Genomic DNA, 24,338 nt, shown 5'->3' with positions numbered 1-24,338 from the left:
GAAAATCTTCTTTTTTTTGGTTGGGTTGCCCAAAGATGTATTGCCTGAAATCTGATCTCCAAAAATCAGGAGATCTTCCTAGAGGCAAAGTGAGCATGCATTGATCACATCAGTTAGCATGGGGCGTTACACACACCCCATCGATAGGCTGCCAGGGCTTTGCCTCCTCCCCTCCAGAAAGTCTCCTGATTTTTCACAGTCTAATGTTGGCAGGTATATCAGTGATGATGGCTGTGGGTGGATTATGCGAATACTTGTTATGTAATGATGGTATTATTCCCAAAGAAAGGCTATATCTAGCACACGGCATGTATCCATCCTAATTACACCTAATGTCAGTTAATTTCCTTTAATGCGCATGGTCATTTTGTCATTCAGTATTTTAATGTCCAGTTTTGAGAAATATGGGTAGGCTACAATTAATACTATGACCTGACATAGCCTACAGACAGCTCTAATTATATGGAAATGACCTACAATGTGAAAAGTTCTGAAAAGGTGACGACTAGCAGAATGGATCCGTTTTTGACTGCAGACTAATGACATCACATCACAAGTGGATGAAGTTGCTCGTTGACTGTAGGCTACTTGGTATAATATTTTGCTATAAATGTACATTGTGTATGTCTAGCATTGAAAACCAGCTATATTTGCAATTCTCTGGAATCCCTTCTACTATTGAATACAAATTTTAATGTATATTGATGATGATTTAAGTGCCCCTGTTTGTTGAGTGGTGCGGTCAAGCAGCAGCAAGGCAATACTATTTCCACTCTTGTCATCACAGCCTTGAGTATGGGAAATGTTGGGGGTGGGGTGGATTTAGCTGTTCAGACCTGATTTCCAAAATGTAAATAACATTTATGGTTTATGAGAAACTTCTAACATAGGCCTATAGGCACAGTCTTTTCATAATAGCTGAATTTCCAGTGTTTAAAATTATCTCTTGCTGTGTCTTTAAACGTCTTGATCTGAATAGTTTTTCAATGCAGATCTATTGTATTTGATGGCAGTAAAAGTAATGAATGCTTCACATAAAGCGCGCATCTTTTTGTTTGGGATGTGATTAACAATGTAACAAATTGTAATCCTATAACATTAAATGGCTTGAACTTGAAGACATTTGAGGGGATCAGGTTTCATGATTATTGCATCGGACTTGGACTTAGACCTTTAGATCTGTCTTTTTTAGATTGTCTCTAGACTATCCATTTTATCCATTCTAGTATAACAGGCCATTAGCCACTGTTAAGCAAATAGCTGATCTACAAGATCACAATGCGTCCAGATGTTACATGTCCAGATCTGCTATTTTCGAATTTTTGAAAATGTTGAATTATTTTGGACATTTGAAAAGTTTTGACACATTTTATTTATTTAATTAACCATTTTTTAAAAATAGGGTTGAGAGAGTTCTATCCATTTTATCCATTCTAGTGTAACAGTCCCGTTAGCCACTGTTAAGCAAATAGCTGATCCCAATGCATCCAGATGTAGTGATGGAAAAATAGTCTCAATACTGTCTCAAAAGTATCAATACTGCAATGTAGAAATAGAAAAGTAGAAGGTACTCATTATGCAGAATATCCCATTTCACAAGTTTTCAAATGTATAAAAATTAGTGGGTAATGTATGTTTTGTACTAATAATAGAAATCTACAAAGTAACTATAACTGTTTTCAAATAATTGTAGTGAGTACAAGTATAATATTTGCCTCTGGCTCTGAGATGTAGTGGAGTAGAAGTAAAAGTACTGAAATGTGGAAATACTCCAGTAAAGTAAAAATACCTCAAAATTGTTCTTAAGTACAGTACTTGAGTAAATGCATTTAGTTACTTAATTTACACCACTGATCCCAGATGTTACATGTTGTGATCTACTATTTTCGGAAACAAATGTTTAAAAAATGTCACCATTTTTTTTAAAGTAGGGATGACAGAGTAATGAGGACCATTAATCAACTAATTATTTGTGGGACAATGATTTCATGATGATGTCACAAGCCATTTGAGACTTTGGACGTTGCCACCCTGCGTAACGTGATTGAATCATCGAACGCTGATACGGATGACGTACTGACGTCGAGGCGGAAATCTGCTGGAATTCTCCAGAAGCTAGTAGTAGTATATATACGAGAATTGCTCTGCAAAGTGTTAGTTTAGGCAGAGAATAGAGGAGGCCTCTGTATTGGCATCAAATACTTAGTCTTGGCCGTTTTTTGCCACCGTTATCACACACATTTAATCAGTGTTTTACGTTTGTACCGCTAACAGTCGGAACATTCTTGCAAGCTAACGTTACCTGCGTTAGCAGCTTGCTAGCATCATGTCCAGAATAGACTACAGCGTGTGGGACCACATCGAGGTCTCAGATGATGAAGACGACACGCATCCAAACATCGACACACCCAGCCTTTTCAGATGGAGACACCAGGTACAGTAACTAGATGTTTTTTTTCGTTTTCGTTTTACTTATGAGCAATGTAGTGACACAAGTAACATAAACAACCAGTTAGCTAAGTTGCTAACGTTTGCTAACTTAATATGTAAACTATGTTCATCAATAGGACGTTGATGAACCCTAGCCCAGTGGTTCCTTAACCTTTTCAGATCAAGGACCCCTATATGAATGTGTATTTGGCCGAATGTCAAGATGTTTTGAAAATAGCTGATATATAGGACCATGGGGGTCCCTGGACCCCACTTTGAGAACCCCTGCATACGACCACCATAGCTCTGAGAGTGTAGAAATGGTTCCATTTGTACACTCAGAGTTAAAACCACATAAGGGTCCATTTGGTTCCTAACTATCTATCATTTATCTGGGAACCCCCTGGAATCCCCTGGGCCCCACGGACCCCACTTTGAGAACCAATGCCCTAGTCAACCATAGTCCCATCAGTTGCACGATAGAAACGTGGAAAATGGGAAGTTAAATTTAATACAAGGAGGGTAAGGGAATTGATGGCAACAGGAAATGCAAATGCATAAATAGGAGTTGACCCAAACAATATGAGAGGCTAAGCCTAAGCGAATTGGGGGTGGATACACATAATTAGGCCTGTATCTATTTGGATGATGTGCCTGATGATGATGATGATGATCTAGTCTTCTCATGCTCTTCTGCAGGCACGTGTGGAGCGAATGGACGACTTCATTAAGAGGACTGAGGACTTAGAGAAGGCACTTGCTGATTCCAAGCGTAAGCTGGCAGATGCACAGAAGAAAACACGGGAGCTCGCCAACTCGGCGACGGATGACGCCAAAGCGGAGTTGAGCAAGGCACAGGCTGAGGAGAAGAGGCTGAAAAAAGAGGAACGGGAATCCGAGAAGAAATTGGACGAGCATCGGCGGGAAGAGAAGAAGATGCCGTGGAACGTGGACACGCTCAGTAAGGAGGGATTCAGCAAGGTGAGACAGGTCGTGAGCTATGTTTTCGAGGGTTAAGCTGCCGAGGTGCTGTTGTGCTTGATGACATTTTCACATGATTCCCTCTTATAGAGCGTTGTCAATGTCAAGCCAGACAGTGGTGAGGAGACTGAAGAGCAGAAAGAAGAAAAGCATAAAACCTTTGTGGAGAAGTATGAGAAGGAGATCAAACATTTCGGTAAGAACCATTGCCCCTCGTTGGAGTCTCATTCATTATTGTTGCATGTCAGAGGCTTTTTACTGAATGATGAAGGGCTTCAGTATTGTAGCTAAGAATAGTGCGGATCTATCACTGTTATTTTTGCTGCAGGCATGATGCGACGTTGGGATGACAGCCAGAAGTACCTTTCTGACAACTCGCATCTAGTATGTGAAGAGACGGCAAACTACCTGGTCATCATGTGCATCGACCTTGAAGTTGAGGAGGTAAAAGTTACAAAGAAATGCTTTAATGAATCATTTCTGCTTTCTAACCAAGGCACACACTACACAGTGTTTATTATACATATACCTTAGCTGTGGCAAAAAACAATACATTTACACAGTCACCGTCTGTCATTGTAAACTAAATTCTAAGAATGTCACTATTGCTGCTTTTATAGAAACACGCATTGATGGAGCAGGTGGCTCATCAGACTATAGTCATGCAGTTCATTTTGGAGCTGGCCAAAAGCTTAAAGGTGGACCCCCGTGGATGTTTCCGTCAATTCTTTGCCAAGATAAAGGTGAGTGTTTGTTTGTTTGTTTTGTGATATATTTTTACATGAGAGGTTTTTGGTGTTGAACTTTGAGTGGTGATTTCAAAATGGCACATACTGTACGAATATGCATAAAGTCATACTTGCCCTGATGAAGACCAGTTATGGTCGAAACATGTTTGCTTAAAACATTTTGTAGACATGATTAAAGTACTTTGATTTTATACCCTCTGAGCCGTTCTTTTTTTGCTCAGGATGCTCGGATCTTTCCTCTTTTTTTATGCATAAAGTCAATTTGTTTTACAAACCACCAGCCACAAGTCTGTGTTTTTTATTCTTTTGCTTTTGTATTGAGTTGAACATGACCCTGGATACCAGGCTTACATTCTCTGAAAGATAGTCTAGGGCATTTTTAAGTTTAAAAGTGGATATATATTGACTATATGGACCTTGGAAGAGCTGGAAAAAGACAAACACAGACAGACTTGCCTAATGTTCTACGCCACCACTCAATCACAGTTGAGCAGCCATGTCTGAGTGAGTGAGTTACTCACTCATTCTGTCCACTGTTTCCAATGTGTTTCTCCGGACCTCCATTCAGAATGGAGGGCTGCCAACGCGAGACTAAGTAGAACAGAAATGTGAAATACAACAGCATCATGGAACAATGCAACAAATTGCTCCATTAGTTTGCACCAAAGCAACTTCCTAACAAAGTGATATATCCCCTATAGACTGCAGATCAGCAGTATCAGGACGCTTTCAATGAAGAGCTGGAGTCCTTCAAAGAGCGGGTACGCGGTAGGGCTAAGATCCGTATTGAGAAGGCCATGAAGGAGTACGAGGAAGAGGAACGGCAAAAGCGCATGGGACCTGGAGGCCTGGATCCTGTAGAGGTTTACGAGACCCTACCAGAAGTAAGTCTTTACTATTAACAATTAAGCCCTATACTTACAGATGTTTACCGAAAATAGCCAATCTGCAAGCTCACAACTGCCTGGTCACAAACTCGCAAGGCAAGCTTAATTATTAGATAGCCTCTGGCATATGAATTACGGTGGTCTGAAATGGTTTCTTTAAAAAAAACTGGTATTTGGATTTATATTGGTTTGAATACACCGACCTTTGTCACTGCATGTACTCCTATGGGCTGGGGTGGTACTTGTCAGTGGGGGATGTTGAACAGGAGGAGTAGGAATGAGGCTACGTCCTCCCGGTGGTACTGTAGCTCCTCACTGGCAGGTGAGCCAATAGGCTGCAACAGCAGTGGCAAGCAGTGGGAGGAAAATCAATTGCATAATGACTGAATTGGGAGAGAAAAGGGATATAAAAAAATTGATAGTCTACTCTAAATTTTTATAATTACATTTAAAACAGGACCAGACGATGGCTAAATTGGCAGGATGTAGTGCATGATAAGCGTTGTTAGCCACTCGGTTATTTCAGAAAGAACATGCACTTTGCTTAGGAATGGGAATTGATAAGATTTAATTGATACAAATGCCATTCACGTTTCTGCTTATCAGTCCCGATTCTTTATCGATTCCACTTGTTAGAATTTTCAGTGGAAAAAGAATAGGACAACACAGGTTTTAAACTACTTACTTGTCTCCAAGTCTGAACACTGCCTAACATTTTAACAAGTTAAAATAAATTACAGTGCTCCTTCCTTATGTTTTCCTTTTCAGCAGCATAGACACATCATTGTTTTGCCATGAGCAACTGTCAGAAAAACATAATTAAAACATAAGAATAACACCCAAATTGACGCAATTTAAATTTTTACCAACAGCAGCTGAAGTCCTTGTCATGTCTGCTTGACACCGACACACTATTAATTAAAAAGTACCAGAAGGTTTTTTTTTTAACTGGCAGCAGGGGGGCGAGATAGTCCGGTTGAGGGGCCGTGGCCCCCCGTTACATAGTATCTGCTACTACGGATGTTCCATTAACTGTTTAATACTATCAGTTAAACAGTAATTCTTATTGTGTCGTTGGGGCGGTACTTTTTGTGACGCCTGTAGGCAGCCGCATCATTACAATGCTGCAGACTGCTTTATGATTGCTGCCTTATACAACTAACCCAGGGGAAACTTCAAGGAGCTGAGAATCTGTGATGGCTTAGGCTGAGGGATTGGCATGGGATTTTCATGTCCAACCAATGTCTTTTTGCACAATAAACCAATTTTTTGCAACATTTGTTTTATTTGAATCAATACTTTAGCTTTGCATCGATCAAAAACATTTTGACAAAGGCAATTATTTTCTATGGACAATGACAGGCAGCACAGAAGCAAACCTCCAGTGCATGTAGGAAATACATTTTTCCTTCTGGCCAAAGTGGCGGATGATCTCCATAATTTACTTACCAAAGACTACATTTACCCGTGGCTATACTGAGTTCCTGTAGCAGTTTCATGACCACAAATGCAGTCCTCTGGTGGGACTATGAGTGATTCACAGTCAACAGTTAATGATTAATGTTGGTCATCTGTCATTTAAAACAATCAAAATTAGCATCCCCAGCAGCCACAACCCCTTCCAACAACTAATCCCTGAAAGGTGGCAACCCTGCATTGGCATTGCTATGACTACTAACTACTGATAATGATTGCTGATGCCTTAAAAATGTGTTTGGTAAAAATAAAAAATAAAAATTGTTTGTTTGTTTAAGTGCTGATACCTGCAGATACGCTGGCTAACAACACACCACAATGCGACGCGTTGTTAGCTTGTCAATCAGTAATCTTTTGCAAGTTAAGTTTTAAACAGCCCCAATAATCATCGTTATTTTGTCCTTAAAAAAATACCCTAACCACTTTCTATTTGCAGGAGATGCAGAAATGTTTTGATGACAAGGACATCTCCATGTTACAGGATGTGATCAGCAAAATGGACCCAACGGTAAGTCAGATTTTTTTATGTCATTATATTCATTTTATGTGGGAGTTGCTGATAAAATGATAGGTGTGTTTATTTCAGAATAGAGTGTCTGTATTGTCGGTACCTAGTTAAATGCTAATCTGACGAAGACACAAACAACAACCAGTCGACAAGTTGTCTTTTACTGTAAAATTAACGTGGTAGTCAAAATGCGTATGAAAACAAAGGTGTTCTGTTCTTTTCTTTTTTTATTGTGTGTAATTGTGTTTTTCTATTGAGACATTCATGTTTCACCTAGACACAGAATCTGACATGAATTTTTACCTGATGGTCAAATTCAATTTATCCCCCAAGCAAGCAGGCCGGCTCTATCGGCTCAATAGTAAAAACTTCAGCATTTAAGCAGGAAACCAGGTTCAGATCCGGGGTAGAAGAGGAAAGTTACATAGTGTTACTTTAACACAGTTATAAGAGATTTCCTTATTCAATTGATTGCATCAGTGAATGACATTTTGAGGCTTTTGTATGCTTCTCATAAAAATGTCATTGCCTACAAGTGGCTAAATGAGAATACAGAGGTTGTTGGAGACATGTCATCACGCCGAACACATGCATTTGTGATGTGACATTGAAGTCATGAGACTGGTGTAGTTTGTTCATTTGTGAATGTTATCTTGCTGAACAAAACGTGTAAGTATCATTCACTTAAATTTGCCACAGAGCGTTTTTTCGACAATAATCTTGATCTAGAGATAATTATCTAGTGTACAACAATGTTTTTCCAGTTTATAAATGATGGAGACTATTAAATCGATTTGATCACGAGTTGACATAAAACAAAATGGACGATTGCAGCTTTAAATGGCTCATCTAATGAATGTTGTTATTCTGTGCTTTAGGAGGCCAAGATTCACATGAAGAGATGCATAGAATCAGGGCTCTGGGTCCCCAACTCCAGGGATGGCCTTGGGGGTGACAAAGACGAAGATGGCACCTACGAGGAGGTGAAACAGGACGCGGAAGAAAATAAAAAGGAATGACCAACACTGTTTTTATGATGACTGTTTTCGCAAATGTACTCTCTGTATTGCTAATCCCTATTATGTATATGTATGACTAGTTTGTTGCCAGAAACATGGAAAAAAAGAACTTATCTAAGACATTTAGGCGTAAGTTAAAGGATGTCATCAAATTCATTTACGTGCACAACCATGTTGCGTCAGCATCACTTGCTTGGACATGAAATGGCATTTCCTGTTGAACCTTTCTGCTTCGGGCCTCAGTAAAAATGTATTTGTATGATGCCGTGTATTTTTTTTTGTCTGTGCATGTCAGTACATGGGTGTCTGTAATTAGCCAGGCAAAATAACCTCCATGAGTTTTAGTCTTACTTTAGCTTTTTATTTTGGTATGTCATTTAATCATGTTTTTCTTTTTGATCATGTAATATCTGAACGACATAATGGTGTAATTTCCCATGGTTGTATTACTCAAGTTCAAGTTCCCTTTTGTTATTCACTACTGTATATCCCGGATGCATAGCAGAAATAAATTACGTTGCATATTTGGTTCCGTTTAAACAGTTTTAAAATGTGAAATACATGAACAATCCTCTTTAACTATGAATGATGACACATGAAAATCCAAGTCATGGTCATTTGTAATCGACCAGCAGGTGTCCCGATGTTGTAAGATATGTTGCTGTGGGTCTGTTTACATAGCCCAGTGGTTCTCAACCTTTTACGGCCATGACCCCCCCCCCCCAAAAAAAAAAATTTGAACTGGGGAACCACCCCACCCTGACGAGCAGATAAATCTCTTCCACAGATAAATATTGTGAAAATTGCAGATCTACAAGCTCGCGTTACGAGGCATTGTGAGCTTGTAGATCTGCTATTTAAAAAATGGTTGCCTCATATTAATTGACAATTTGGCCAATGTTTTACCAGTTTTTATTTTATTTTTTGTAGAGTTTGTTGATTACTTTTGATTTGATGCTGTAATGGTCTTTTTATATTTCTTTTTTAGGTATTAAAAGGGTCCTTAAGTTATCATTTTACTGTCATTTGGGGACCCCCCAAATCATGTGGGAACCCCACTGGGGGTCCCGACCCACGGGTATATATTATCATTTAAATTATTAAATGCCATCTTTCTGTTGGGACTGTCAGACAGTGTTGTAAGCCTGAGGTTGAATCAAGGGGAGTGGCTCTTCTAGAGAAGCGACTGTCTTCGTCACTAAAGGGTTTCATGAGAATTTTCATTTTCACATCCAGTCAGTCTGATGTGGGCGGGGGTGAAAATACAGTCATCAGAACATGAAGAGACAGAGGTGTTCAACCTAAAACGGTTCGCTTCTCCCAACAAAACAACATTGGAAGATCTGTCATCATCGCCATATGGTAAGATACTCTTGAACCTGATTCCTTACAAGTCTGTCAAGTTCAGAAATGACTGACAATTTTATCGACACAATTTTATTACAACTAAAGACGCACACACACGAGGGTGGGCGGCCATTCGGTGACGCAGTAGTCTATCAACATTACAGTGGACAGACATTGAAACGTTGACGCTGCTTTGTTTGCTATTCTGTGTAAACAACAAACAGGTTGTAACCCCGGAAGGCCTTTAACAATCTGTCGGATTCATTGGCCAATGTACTGCTATTTTCTGTTCTTTCTATTTTATTGACTGCCTAAATAAATTATCAACTGTAGACATTCCGTTTTTGAGTAACTTGTGTACATTTTCAACCAACTTTGTGTGGATAAATGTGTTTATGGTGGTATTAACGTCACGTACAGTACTGGTGGAAAGTAACTAAGTACATCTACTCAAGTATACTGTACTTAAGTAGCATTTTGAGGTATCTTTACTTTACTGGAGTATTTCCAGTTTTCAGCACTTTTGCTTCTACTCCATTACATCTCAGTTGCAAATACAATTATTTGAAAACGTACTAGTAACTTTGCAAATAAATTATATTATATTATAAAACATACATGAATCACTTTAGCCCTATTTTATACATTTGAAAATAGCCAATCTGTGAAGCTTGTAGATCTGCTATTTTCAAACATTTTAATACTTTTACTTTTGGTACTTTAAAGGTAGGGTAAGTGATTTGCGTTGGTTAAAATAATTGTTAAATAGCTCTTTATTGTGATAGTACTCATTGCTATAGAGTGTTTGTTCAGTATTAGGAGTCTCCTTGTCTCTCCACCTCTTTATTAAACAGAAAATGCATTTTCGTTTCAGTTTCAGTTTCATTTCCAATTGTATCCAATCAGGATAGAGAACTCAATCAGGATACAGATTAAAAAGGTGAAATTGGAAGTGATGACACTAAGAAATGAGCAGCCAAAATTGGAACTGAAACACTATACAAATTAAGCTTAAAAATGGGTACTTTCTCCTGATTGGCTGAGATTTTGACACCTACCGGAAAATGTATTTTCTGTTTATTAAAGAGCTGGAGAGACATGGAGACATCTGTTACTGACAAAACACTCTATAGCAATGATTACTATCAGAATATAGTATTTTTACCTTTTAACAAAATACTTTTTGTTTTAACCCAAAAATATCACTTACCCTACCTTTAAGTATATTTTGATGCCAATACTTTTGTACTTTTACTCAACTACAGCCTTTTACTTGTAACACAGCATTTTTATATTATGGTATTGCTACTTTTACTTAAGTAAAATATCTGAGTACTTCTTCCACCACTGCATGTATCTATGTGGCTGCAAAGCAATCCGTACCTTTTACGTCCTATCCTGGATTTGAACCTCCCGTAGAGAGACCGTATTTCCAATAAAGCACCCTCACTTTATCAGTGAGATATTGCATTATGAGCTTCATCATGCAGTACAACTGTCAGCCAGTAGGTGTCCTACCGGACACCAGGGTATACATTTCTCAAAGGAAGAGTAGGGGGGACCACCCTATAACTCTATGGCAGTGGTTTTCAACCAGTGGTCCGGGGACCACCAGTGGTCCTTGGGGGGCTACCAGGGGGTCCCCAGCTAAATTAGTTAACATAGCCTCAGAATCATTTTAACCACTTAGTTTTGGCTATTAAAAAATAGCAGATCTTCAAGAGCATAGCGCGGCACGCTATGAGCTTGTAGATCTGCTATTTTTGAAAAATCTTGAAAATGTGTGCAAATCTTTGAATATATTAATTTTTCAAAGAGAACATTTTTAACTCAAATCTTTGCTTCTGGGGGTCCCTGGCACAAAACATTTTCAGATGGTGGTCCGCAGCCAAATGTATATCAATTTAGGGGTCCCTGGCATGAAAAAGGTTGAAAACCACTGCTCTATGGGACCACCTCCAACCACTGCGGATATGCTTGTTACATTGTATTAACAGTGGTTCTCAAAGTTTTTCATGTCAAGGACCCCCAAATTAACATGCATTGGGCCGCGGACACCCACCTCGAAGCATTTTGTGCCAGGAACCCCCATACAAGATTTGTGTTGTTAAAATGTCCACATTTAGTTATTTAAAAATAGCAGCTTGTAGAGCTTGTAGCCGAGGTCCATAGGGTTAAAGTGGTTGATTTTCATCCTATTAACTGGGGACCCCCCTGGAACCCCCTCAAGGGGGGTTATGTTTTTGTTTTGTCCTGTGTTTGGTGTTTTACCTGCTCCTAGGTTCCTTACTATGGTGGGAGTGTTTATCTTCATGTGTTATTTTAGATAATAGTTATTATTATTATATTTATTTTTGACAATCTCAGCAAAAATGTGTACCTCCACACATCCACCCACAGTTCTATCACCCTGTGTTGTCAATGTGTTGTCATTTATGTACAAAACATTTAAGGTGCACTGTATAGTAGGAGATATTCTGTACCAGCGCTATGAAAAGTCAACCACCTTAATAAAAAACAAATATAAAAAAAAGAACCAGAATGGCTAAAATAACTTTATGGTTAAAATAATTGTATTCATTCAAATATGTTCCGGATTGCGGCTTTAATACAAATTGTACAAACAACTTGTTGTCTTGTCAGTGATTGAGCGGCTCGCACAATGTCTGGTCCTGGGATCTCCAAGAGCACCACCAGGGCAGGAGGAGGAGCACGTCCAGGTCCTTGTGAACCTCCTCACAGTCCGGGCGTCCATGTCTACCTGTTCTGGACGAAGAAGGAAGGGGAACGTTACCTGTCTCACGCAGAAGGACAGGTCACCGCAGAGGACCTGTGTATCTGCGCTGCAGAGGCTGTTGGTAATAGAAATACACTCGATTCATGCTCTTTGATCTAGTGTTAAAATACACACTAAAATCCTGAGTATTCATTTACTCTGAGAGTGTACAAATGGACCCGTATTTGTACACTCCCAGAGTTACATGTGGATAAATGAACATCTAGGATTTTGGTTTGAGGATTGTGTTTATACATAGACAATGTTCTCAAGTGGGTGTACCTTGCCTGTTTCCACTCCAGAGGTTACTCCACTATGTCATCCATTGTTTGCACTCTATGATCCAAAATTGGGCTGCTGGTATAGCCCCAACCACGTATTCGTCCCAGAGAACTCCGGCCTTGAACTGCACTATCGTATGAGGTTAGTCATTAGTGTTGAAGGATGGAAGGGAGGTGTAATAGCCTGAATACATTCACATTCTGTATACAGTAGCTTAATATTTCAACTGTTTTCTCCTTTTAGGTTTTACTTCAGGAACTGGCATGGGATAAATGAGACGGAACAAACAGTTTCCCGTTATGCTCTGCGTTCTAGTTCAGAGCACAGAGGTTCCCCTCTCTTGGAAATGACGTCCCTAGAATACCTGTACTCTCAGGTGTGTTTTATAATATTGTAATTATAAAGAATGTTTACAGTTATTTAATCATAACAATTTATATAGCACCTTTCTTATTGTTAGAAAGTGCTTGTACAGATAAAGGAAATAATATTGATAAGTGCTGTATACTCTTATATTGAATGGTTACGATTCTCCTCAACAGGCTAAATATGATTTTGTGAATGATGTCGTGGGGATGGAAGAGGCTCGGACAGAGGAAGAGCTAAATTGCTTCAAGAACGAGAGTTTGGGAATGGCAGTGCTGCACCTTGCGCACCAGGCAATGCGTATAGACTGCAGCATACAAGAAGCTGCCAAGAAAACCAAGTAATGCATTGGTTAAGAGAAATGCAGTGTGCTTATGGTCCATCGAACTATGGTGTCAACGCTTTAACCAGATTATATGCACATATTCTCTTTTTCACAGCTTCTTGCACTGTATTCCAAGATCTTTCGCCAAACACATTGCCAAGGCCAACTTCTTGACAAAGATCAGGATCCGGCGTGTCTTTAATGACTTTGTGCGGACCTTCCAGCATCACACGGTGGATGTGGGGAGACTGGGCGTCCAGGAGGTCATCTACAAGTACATCTCCACCCTGGAGCACCTGGCACCCAAATTTGGCACAGAAGTATTCCCTGTGTGCGATCTGGAGCTGAGGGAAGACGGGGAGAGTAGCGGGTCTTATCTCAGTACCACCCATGCCCACGATGTTTCAGAAGACAACTTTGCTTCCCCAGCCACACATGAAATAATGGTTTCTGGCTCTGATGGGATCCAGTGGAGGAAATTGCCTGGACAGAAGGTACGGTAAAACATCATAATGTGCCTGTAATGCCATCATTTTGCTCTGCTTGGTGTTTCTGCTCGTGTAAAGTGTATTATTGTTGATTGGGTGTGGTCTGTTACCCTCTAGGAACTAAAAAAGGGCTCACAATTCACTATTACAGTAATGCTCCAAACATTATTTACAGCAGCAAATAACAACATGTCGACCTTGCAGTCTTCTTCAAATCTTCTTCAAGTTAACTGCAAGGTCGAAACATCGTCGTTATTTGCTGCTGCTATGAATAATGTTTGAAGCATTAAAAGTGAGTTGCGAGCCCTTTTTTCATCGATTTTGCTGCTTTTGCAGTTTGGCTCAGCACGGAAGACGGAGTATGTGTGTTTTTAATTTTGTCTTTGACTGTCGCCCTTTAGGCCCAGGGTAACAATTACATCAGGATCGAATCGCCCGATTATACTGGCAGCATGAAGAAATCAAAGCAACAGCCCAACGAAGAGGATGCCGACTCGCTGAACAAATGGACCTCCTTCTGTGACTTCCCTGAAATATCCCACATATCCATTACGGGAGCTACTGTGTGCATTACCACACAGGATAACCACTCTGTGGTCAGAGCACTTGACTTTCATTCTATCTAAAAGCAGTAATGCTTTAATTTTAAATGACGAATGTAAGAGGTCTCTATTAGGGTCTGAACTTGCAGTGTGCAATATTCTCCAATCCCAATTCCTATGTGTGTGTAGTTCCTTAATGTCATTCACTGTCACATGTCTGTAGGAGGTAGCGCAGATGGTAATTGGTAATTCAGTGTATCTGTGTTTATGTATGTGGATGTAGGAGGCTAAGATGGGCTCCAGCCTGCAGGCTCGTTCCTTCATCTCCCTCCTAGATGGATACTTCCGACTGACTGCGGATGCCCACCACTATCTATGTCATGAAGTGGCACCTCCCAGGGTAGTGATGAGTGCTGCAAGTGGCTTGCATGGACCTATGCTGTGAGTTGTTTTCTGTTTATTTTTGTTTTTTAGTTTACTATTTTACATGGACATCAACGTAAAAAAAAAAAAAGAATAAAGAATAAACACCAAATGATATAACTCTCTCCAGTGATGATTTTGTGCTGCTGAGGCTAAAGAAAGAGAATCCGGATGATGGAGCCTTCCTGTTACGCTGGAGTGTTGTGAACTATCATCGAATCATACTGGCAGTGCTGAATAGAAGTCAGGTGAGAGGACAAAAGCACTTAACATTAGCAAAGGGCTGGACAATATAATATTGATATTATATTGATATTGTAATATGAGACTAGATGGTATCATCTGGGATTTTGGATATCATAATTGATATGATCTTGATATGGCCTCAGTGTTGTTGTTTCCTCGTTATAAAGGCTGCATTATAGTTAAGTAATATCATATTCAGATTCTGATGTGTCTGTGTGCTTGATCCTACTGCCTTTCAGAATGGACTGGCCCCAACTCATAAGCAGTTCCGAATTCAGCAAAAAGACTCAAAGTTTTGCCTGGAAGGCTGGGACAAGGAATTCTCCAGCGTAAAGGAGCTGGCAGACAGCCTCAAGACATTTGTACTCAAGTCGGGCACAGACTGTTTCACTGTGAAGAAATGCTGTCTACCTCGATCAGCAGGTTAGTGTGTGTGTTCACCAATACAACTAGTCACAACTCCTTTTATGCCTTGATTGATATTGATAGGATAGTAGTCTGATAGGAAATGGGGAGAGAGATGGGGAGTGACATGCAGCAAAGGCGGTCGGGATCGGGACTCGAACTCGTGACGCGCTGTCAGGCTACTTTGGAGCCTACAGTAGGTGGCCAGTGACTTTGACCAGTTTCACTTTCAAAACCTTTGCATCATGCATGTCACTCAAACAGAATGCGATGCGTTTTGCAGATATAACAAGTTTGTTCATATAGAGTCCTATCCACAAATCCACCATTTAACTTCCACAATCCACTTTATCAAAACCATTGGTGTTGTGTGCCGCATTCTGTTTGTGTGACATGCATGATGAAAAGGTTTTGAAAGTGAAACTAGTCAAAGTCACAGGCCACCTTCTGTAGGCCACAAAACAGTTTTAAGGCCAGTCCACACCAATGCAACTCCTTGCAACTGCCATTGGGGATAATGGTTGCAAGTAGTTGCATGTTGCAACGAGTTGCATTGGTGTGGACTGGCCTTTAAAATGTAAACTTCAATATTATGTTTAATTTGTCTTTGTTTTGGCCTGACATGCTAGGGAAGCCCATTCCCAGAACTGGATAAAATAAGAATTTTGAAGGTTTTGTTTTACAAAGAAATTGTGAGAAAATAACTCAGCCTTTATGTACCACTTTGTGTGTTTGTTTTCTTTGTCACATAGATCGATCCAACCTGTTAGTGATGAGGCAAAGGGGAAACCATTCTGTTCACCCTGTCTCTCTGGCAGTGAACACAGACCAGCTGCGATTCCATCAGATCAAAGACGGGGAGTTCGAACAGGTAAAAACAACACCACCCTGTGCATTGCTTGGACCACCTCTAGTTTCACCCTTCTGGTTTTGGTCCTTCCCTCTGACTCTGTGGTGTTCTTCTTTTACGAGTAGGGGCAACATTTGGGTCGTGGTACCAGAACCAGCATTTATTCTGGACGTCTGCTGGTGTGGGGCGGAGGCGAGAATGAAGAAGAGGATGAGTACAACAACAATCGCAACGGTCGCAAAGGGATCCGAGTTGTACTCAAAATCCTAGACGAGAGCCACCAAGACATAGACTTAGTAAGTAACCATTGGTAAAGCAATGTGATCCTTTGCTTAGCGTCTAATAACTTTGTCAGTGTTTTATGTATTTGTCGGTTGCTCTCTCAATAATCCCTCCCGTTTCTTTGTGAAGGCATTTTTTGAGACGGCGAGTCTCATGAGTCAGGTATCCCACAGTCACCTGGTGTTTGTGCATGGTGTGTCGGTGAAAGGATCTGAAAGTAAGAGCATTTACACTGTTCAGCTTTATGCGACTTCCTCCTCTCAAACACTTCCCCATCACGCACACGATCAGTTTTTACAATCAAGCTTCTATCTTTGTTTACTTCCACAAAACCACAAACGTAATTGAGACCACACTGTGCCTACTTTATTTCCCCCTTGCTTCTTCACAGACATAATGATAGAGGATTACGTGGAGTTTGGTCCTCTGGATGTTTTCCTTCGCAGAGAAAGGGCATTGGTGACCCCTCAGTGGAAATTCATTGTCGCAAAACAACTTGCCAGCGCCCTCAGTTACCTTGTGAGTTCATCTTATAACACGTGTTCTTCATATACCATACATTATATCTGTAATCTATTCTGGAATATTCATCTTAATTGTCCACCCCCCTCTTTTGAGGTTCAAACATTACATTCTTGCTTGTGTTTTATCATTTTCTGTATGTATAAGTAATGCTCAAAAAGAGACACCTGCAAAATACATGAACCCTAGCATCCATGTTCCGGGCAGGTCGTGTTGTGAGCTTGTAGATCGGCTATTTTTGCAGAAGAAATTTGGTGTAGTGGGGAAAATGGAGGGGATCAACTTTAGACTCTATAAGCATTGAAATGTGATGAGAGTCTCAAATGGAGAAGTCCATGAAACAGTATCTGGTTCCTAAAGAGATATCATGCACAAATGAACACAAAAAAGTACCTGCAGTAAACTTTAAATATGCCACCACACTTTATGGATGTGTTACTGTACATACATGCATATATACTGACCTCCAATAGCTTTTGTGAAGTTCTTGCTAATATTCCACCAGTTTTTATTATTTTATTTGTATTATTAGTTGTTTTATCATCTTTAATACAGTCTCCAATTTGATCAATACAGGAGACCAAGGGGCTAGGTCATGGGAACGTTTGTGGCAAGAACATTCTAGTGGCACGGCGTGGTCTGGAGCCTGGCTCCTCTCCCTTCGTTAAGCTGAGTGATCCAGGCATTAGCCTGAACGTCCTTTCACGGGAAGGTACGTACGTACTTTAACTGTCAAACAAGTGACAGTGAAACACTTGTGTACTTTTATCTAGACTGCCGTCTTATTTAAACCAGATTAAGTCACAGGAAGTTTCATACACACTGCTTCCTTTGGTTCGCTTCCCTTGTCTTGCTAACCAGGCTAATGATTTACCATAGAGGATGTTAAATGCAGTAATCCACATTATACTGTGTTCACACTAGCTGTGACAAAGTGACAGGCTACAAGCCATTTTCAATGTAACCCAATGACATGAAGATACAAACTAATGTCCAGCACTTTATTTTACTTTTTTGGGGCGGTGTAGCCGCCCCCTATAAGTGAGTTTTGGACACCGACCAAAAGATTTGTGTACCCCCTAACCCTTCCATTGTTAATGCAAATGCAAATCGATACTTTTTTTCATATCAGCCAATCACATTACAGCTAGTGTCATCACCACTAACTGTAATGTGATTGGCTGACTTTGCAAATTCAGGACTGTGATTGGCTAGCGAAACACATGACACATGTGCAGCCCTATGAATAGCAGTATGGACTTTAAAAAAAGTAATTTATCCTTTTTTTAAAAGTGAGTCATGTTGTGATGACCACACACCGCCCACTTCACACTGGGTGTGATTTTTTGCTTGTCAGTGAGCTCTACAAAAGCTATCCAAAAGAAAGTTGAGCTGGCTTGAGCGTTTTTCAGAGTTCCAAATCACGAGGTGAAGTGTCAATTGTGTTATGCCATTTCCACTCACCTTCTCTGTCAACACAATTCTTGCTTGTAATGGGGAAAATTACAAAACGAAAATCCTTATAGTTTCCTTAATATTTTTCTCGCTCATCGCTCCCTCACAGAGGCGCAAACGTGATGATGTCAACGAGCGAACATTTTCTTTTTTATTATTATTATTATTTTATTTTTTTAAATAGTCCCCGCCGGGGACGCTGTGGGCACTGGGGGCGTGTCCTCTCCTCTCACGTCATCAGTGGCCATACCCTAGGTTGGGTTGGTGAAAGGGCCTTTCTGTGTGGAGTTTGCATGTTCTCCCCGTGTCCCCTATGGTAGGCACCCTCACAAAAACATGCAGTAGTCCTGGTCTCTATACTGCCTCCCCCTGGTCAGCCGGGGCGCCTGATGGAGGGGAAAGGAACTGGTTGGAATAAGGTGTTCCTTCCACGCACTCCGTCCAACCGGGGAAACACCCCCCTGTCAGGTGATAAGAAGCGGCTTGCTAGCTCCTCATGCTTTGAAGGAGGCATGAAGGCATGAGCTCAGTTCTGGGCTCTCCCTAGGCTGCCAGAGGGAGAGTAGCGCCCAGGATTACATAGGCAGTTGGCACTGGGTGAAAAAATGGGGTTACAAAATTGTGGGATAAACATTAAAGGAATAAATTAAAGAAATAGGGAAAATAGCAAGCTCACAACGCGTCACATTGTGACACATTCCACAATGTCAGCCTTGATTTGAGACCCGACAATGACCATACATTTCAGCAACATGAAACTCAAACATTTGTTTCAAGATGGATTTCCTCTGTAAAAAGTACATTTAGAATACATTTGTTCTTGAGATCACATTGCGAATTGTGTTTTTTGAGATTGTGTTTTTGTTTTGTTTGGTCATGGTCTTCATTACAGAACGTCTGGACAGGATCCCATGGATAGCTCCTGAGTGCATTCCAAGTGACGCACGCTTTGAAAATGCTGCCGACAAGTGGAGCTTTGGTGTCACACTGCTAGAAATCTGCAACAATGGTGATCTACCCATGAGTGGTGACTTATTGTCTGAGGTAGGGTTAATGGCAGTCAACCATACGCCTGGTTCCGCAGCAGCAGCCTTGATTGACTGTAGAAGTCTCATTCTCCATCCATCCAGTGTTTTTAATGTGTCGCAACATAAGTAGATATCCCATGTTTAACCGTGGTTGAAAATACATAAATAAATACATTTAAAAATTTGATAAATAAAAGTGAGTGTTTATTTTATATGGTAGTATAGTATACAATATAGTAAATTATTAATACTTTGAGTAGCAGGTCTACAAGCTCACATCACGTTACATTGCAAAGTGTTGTGAGCTTGTAGATCGGCTATTTTCACTTTTTCTTTTTTAAATAGGGCTTAAGTGATGAATTCATAATGTACGTTTATAAATTTGGGTCCCGAGAAGATGCCAAATTTCTCTACTGCGTCTCGAGATGCCCTATCTGAACTCTGAACTCCTGACTCTCCCCACCCGCCAACAGAAAGAGAGATTCTACCAGCAAAAGGGCCGCTTACCCGTGCCCTCTTCCCAGGCGCTGGCCAGCTTCATCAACATGTGTTTGAACTATGAGCCCGTGGAGAGGCCCTCCTTCCGCACGCTGCTCAGAGAGCTCATAGACATCATGGTCAAAAGTAGGTCCTCTCTTATCAACTGCAATGTACAGCTGGTTTCCTTTCGAGTCGTGTCATTGCAGTCAATAATCAATGTTTCTCTGTGCTCAGGTCCTGAGATCCCTACCAGTGAGTCACAACAAGATGCGAACCATAGTGTGTTCCTGAAACGCTACATGAAAAAGATGCGGGACTTAGGAGAGGTGAATTGTTACTTTTTGTTCCCACAGTGTAATTTACTTTATACTAGAGCCCAACCAATATATCGGTTTGGCCAATGTAGTAGTCATAGTCATTATTTTACTTTTTGACGACATTGGTATCAGCAATTATGCAGCCGACAATTTAGTTTTTCTTTCCTTGCTTTAAAAAAAAAAATATATATATATATTGGTCAAAACATTGCCAATCGGTGGTCTTCAACATCGGGATTGGCATCGGATCCCAAAATCTGGCATCAGACGGGCTCTACTTAAAGGGCAAGACCACTTTGGTAGAGGTTTGGGTTGTGTGGTTACCTTGCCATGATGTAACTCCAAAGGTGGACAAGAAATCAAAAATAATTGCTCCATTGATTAGAAATTGATAATTCAAAATATACTCCTAATTGACTTACATTGTACGGTAAAACAGCTCTCAAAGTCACTCTTTTACCACGTAAACAAACGCAAACAAAGTTGATTCAGACAATATAGAACATCACCAAACCCAGTACTGTTTTTCTTTAAATACAAATGTTGATTTTGCTATTTTTATTAAGAAGAAAACCCGGACTGGATTCGCGGATCCGGATCCGGATCTTCAAATAGTAAAATCAGCAGGAAGTTAACATTTTTATTTAAAAAAAAAACAGTACTGGGTTTGGTGATGTTCTATATTGTCTGAATCAGCTTTGTTCGTGTTCATTTACGTGCTAAAAGAGTGACTTTGAGAGCTGTTTTACCGTACAATGTAAGTCAATGAGGAGCAAATTTAGAATTATCAATTTCTAATCAATGGAGCAATTATTTTTGATTTCTTGTCCACCTTTCGAGTTACATCATGGCAAGGTAACTACACAACCCAAACCTCTACCAAAGTGGTCTTGCCCTTTAACACTTTGTGCTATTGTAACCGCCTGGATCCATACCTGGGTCTCTCACAGAGATTGGTGCCGTAATCTGTATCAGGTTTCCTGGTGAATTCGTTGGCAGAAGCCTAATATATCTCTTGGACAGGGAGAGATTCCTCTTTGGTTGCAAGGTGGATGCATGGTTTGCCATGTGGCAGACCTGGGTTTGAATCCAGGTTCTTGCACGTCCTCACTAACTACACTGTATCTGTTAACTTTATTGGTTTATTGGTTTGCCACAGGTATTTTGCCATGCGTTTCTTTTTGGTAAATACTACTCTTAATCATGTCTGCAGGGTCACTTTGGAAAAGTGACACTGTATCGGTATGACCCGGCCAATGATGGCACAGGAGAACTAGTGGCAGTGAAGGCTTTGAAGCAAGATGGTGGTGGCAGCGAACTCCATGAGGGCTGGATGAAAGAGATTGAGATCCTAAAGTCACTCAACAACACCAACATAGTGAAGTACAAGGGCTGTTGTACCGATATAGGTGAGTCTTAGATACTCAGCTTGTTAATCTCACTATGATCTTTTTTGCTGTACACTCACTATACTGTAAGAAGCAGTATGTTAGAGTCACACACTGCATACATGTGCCTTTATGGTTGCAGTATTCAGCTGATTAGCGTTGGAAGTAATGAGAAATAATGAGAAACTGGAACCAATGCTATAAACGTAAATCCCCATTGGACTCACAGCACACGTATGACACAGATAGAAATTGTAGTTGTTTCTTTCTGTTGGTAGGGGGACAGGTGGTGCAGCTTATAATGGAATATTTGCCACTTGGGAGTCTCAGAGAGTACCTTCCCAAAAAGAAACTACGCATGTCCCAGTGCCTCGACTTTGCCCAGCAGATCTGTCAGGTAAGCTAAGTTACTGTACCAACTTTGAGTTTGGTGATATACAATTATTATTATAATGTTTTTGCTGAATTGCTTTTTTTAAATCCTCTTCCTGCTATGTCTCTTGCTTCTTCTCTGTTTTGTCTTTTCTTTTCAAAAAGGGGATGGACTACCTCCACACCAAGCGATACATTCATCGAGACTTGGCTGCCCGCAATGTCCTGGTAGAGAATGACACTTTGGTCAAGATTGGGGACTTTGGGCTGACAAAGTACATTCCTGAAGGAGAGATCTACTACCGTGTCCGCGAAGACGGAGACAGTCCTGTCTTTTGGTCGGTTCACGTAACAGTGTGTTTTTTTTTCACCCATGCCTTTGAAATCATCGATTACATTGTACTGTATACTATATGTTTGTATGCTTTACAGGTACGCCATTGAGTGTCTGAAAGACAGCAAGTTTTCCTTCTCCTCTGACATTTGGTCTTTTGGTGTTACGCTGTATGAGATCCTGACTCGCTGTGAACCTCGCCAGAGTCCTCCAACAGTACGTGATGATTCTTCACTGTAAAATCCTCTGTGTTATTTTAACACAACAGTGTTTTCATACTGTTGTCTTAAGTTCAAACAGACAAATGTGCAGTCTCTGTCTCAATGCTGAAACATACTCTTATATGCTTTGTTATTGTAGAGGTTCTTTGACCTGATGGGGAATGTTCAGGGTCAGATGACTGTGGTGACACTGATAAAACTACTGGAGGGACACAAGAGATTGCCCTGTCCCAGAGATTGCCCACACGAGGTAAATCCCACTTCTTTTTTTTAATACACTTTTTTTTTTAGTTTTCCATGTGTAACAGACAATAAACATACATTGTACTGTATCCGACATGTTACAAAAACGGCAATCACCGGGCAGGGATGCACCGTTCCACCATATATATGGGAAATCGCTTCAAAGATTCCCTCCCTCCCGACTAATGAGTTGAACGACCAAAACATATGGCCCAGCATAGAGATTTGGTGTAAATGGAAAAAAGACGGGACCAAGTATAGAGCCAACTAAGCACTAGTTTTCTAAGTATAGAGCGTTTAGGTGTTTTGAATGAGGCTAATATTCCATACTTCTTTCCATCAGGTGCACATGCTGATGCGACAGTGTTGGGACACGGATCCTGCACAACGGCCAACTTTCAAATCTCTCATGGACAGCATTAAAGCAATTCGACAAACATATGAATTTCAGCCGAACTTAAACGTCTCCTTGGCCCATGTTCAGTCATGAGGACCAATGTTCGGCTCTCCCATGTACTCCCCTTTGATATTGCCACAAGATCATCTATACTATCGAATTCCCAACCATCGATTCCATCGATTCCCACTGGTGGGCCGTGAGGATATTGCAAGTCGGCCCCCAATTAACTGGTAAAACACTAAGATATTAATGATAATATAACATTAATATTTAAAAAAAGAATGTAAAGAAAAGTCTGTTTTCTTTAAAACCGTGACATTTTTGTTTTCTTCTTTTTTTTGTTTCTTTATTCAAGGAGAAGTACGGAGTTATAGAAAGTTACAGAGTTTCTGTCAGTGATACTATGTTAGTTTCATTGATCCAAGCTGGAACACAATGAATGTTTTTGATCATGAAAATAACCATGCTCTGAAAATTCACGCGGCCCTGTGTCCCCGAACACTTTCGAGATATTCAAATGGGCCCTGAAAAAGGTTGGGAACCGCTGATCTATATATTACAGTAGCTTATGTCTAACCTGCAATGCCCTCTGCCTGCACTTATCCATCTAGCATAGAGTTCATGTGGATGAAAGCACATTACTGTCCTTGTACTTCTGACATTCATTAAATATATATAATAATTTGCATATATCAGAGAAAGTATAAAAAACACTTGTGTAATAATGTATGTTTTGCAAATGCTGTTTCTTTTTAATTATAAATAAGGTTATTAGAAATGTAGGTTTACTTTGAAAGTTTCTTTTTATACAATGGAATAAGATTGTCATCAATAAACCCTTTTTTGCACCTTTTTTTAATTACATGTTTGAAGCGTGTGTGGGTGTACTATACTGTAGGCTACTGACTGTACGGTACTGTACTCTATCAAACTGGGTTTAGGCCTTTTTAAAAAAAAATACTTCATACACATGCTTCCATGGGTCAAAATTGCACGTGATATGACAATAAGACATGGTTGATCATTTGTTTTTGTGTTATTTGTTTTTATGTTATACTTTGAAACATGACTTGCAAACACAATTGTCAAATACGTTTTTCATAATAGCATACGTAAAGACGCATCACACAACTGCATGTGTGCTAGATATTTTGGATCATTTAAATTCTGAGGTAAACAAGCGGTAACAGGATTAG

At 40.2% G+C, this 24,338-nt stretch overlaps 2 protein-coding genes across 3 annotated transcripts; both read left to right on the top strand.

Moving 5' to 3' along the window:
* Positions 1-2,072: 2,072 nt before the first annotated feature.
* LOC311056280 (hsp90 co-chaperone Cdc37-like) lies at positions 2,073-8,578 on the top strand. Its single transcript, XM_084072785.1, has 8 exons — positions 2,073-2,434; positions 3,130-3,411; positions 3,502-3,607; positions 3,740-3,855; positions 4,032-4,154; positions 4,862-5,044; positions 6,960-7,031; positions 7,910-8,578. Exons 1-8 carry the CDS (start codon positions 2,327-2,329, stop codon positions 8,048-8,050), a joined length of 1,131 nt encoding a protein of 376 aa, XP_083928911.1. The 5' UTR covers positions 2,073-2,326; the 3' UTR covers positions 8,051-8,578.
* A 135-nt stretch (positions 8,579-8,713) lies between these two features.
* On the top strand, positions 8,714-23,995 carry tyk2 (tyrosine kinase 2). 2 transcript variants are annotated; one of them, XM_084072784.1, is made up of 24 exons: positions 8,714-9,412; positions 12,041-12,255; positions 12,476-12,596; positions 12,699-12,831; positions 12,998-13,161; positions 13,262-13,640; positions 14,036-14,230; positions 14,460-14,617; positions 14,730-14,847; positions 15,085-15,268; positions 16,003-16,121; positions 16,226-16,396; positions 16,512-16,599; positions 16,774-16,901; positions 17,481-17,616; positions 19,252-19,403; positions 19,861-20,011; positions 20,102-20,193; positions 21,398-21,593; positions 21,851-21,969; positions 22,110-22,282; positions 22,377-22,494; positions 22,639-22,749; positions 23,086-23,995. In XM_084072784.1, exons 2-24 carry the CDS (start codon positions 12,060-12,062, stop codon positions 23,230-23,232), a joined length of 3,549 nt encoding a protein of 1,182 aa, XP_083928910.1. In that variant the 5' UTR covers positions 8,714-9,412; positions 12,041-12,059; the 3' UTR covers positions 23,233-23,995. The 2 variants fall into 2 exon arrangements, with proteins under 2 accessions (XP_083928910.1, XP_083928909.1); XM_084072783.1 differs by having other exon boundaries at positions 19,861-20,193.
* Positions 23,996-24,338: the final 343 nt, after the last annotated feature.

The sequence above is a fragment of the Gymnoscopelus microlampas genome (assembly GCF_963454915.1).
Source record: "Gymnoscopelus microlampas genome assembly, chromosome: 11".
In the NCBI taxonomy this organism is placed as follows: domain Eukaryota; kingdom Metazoa; phylum Chordata; class Actinopteri; order Myctophiformes; family Myctophidae; genus Gymnoscopelus; species Gymnoscopelus microlampas.
Note: the sequence above shows the minus strand (reverse complement) of the source record. Positions and strands in the feature narration are given on the sequence as shown.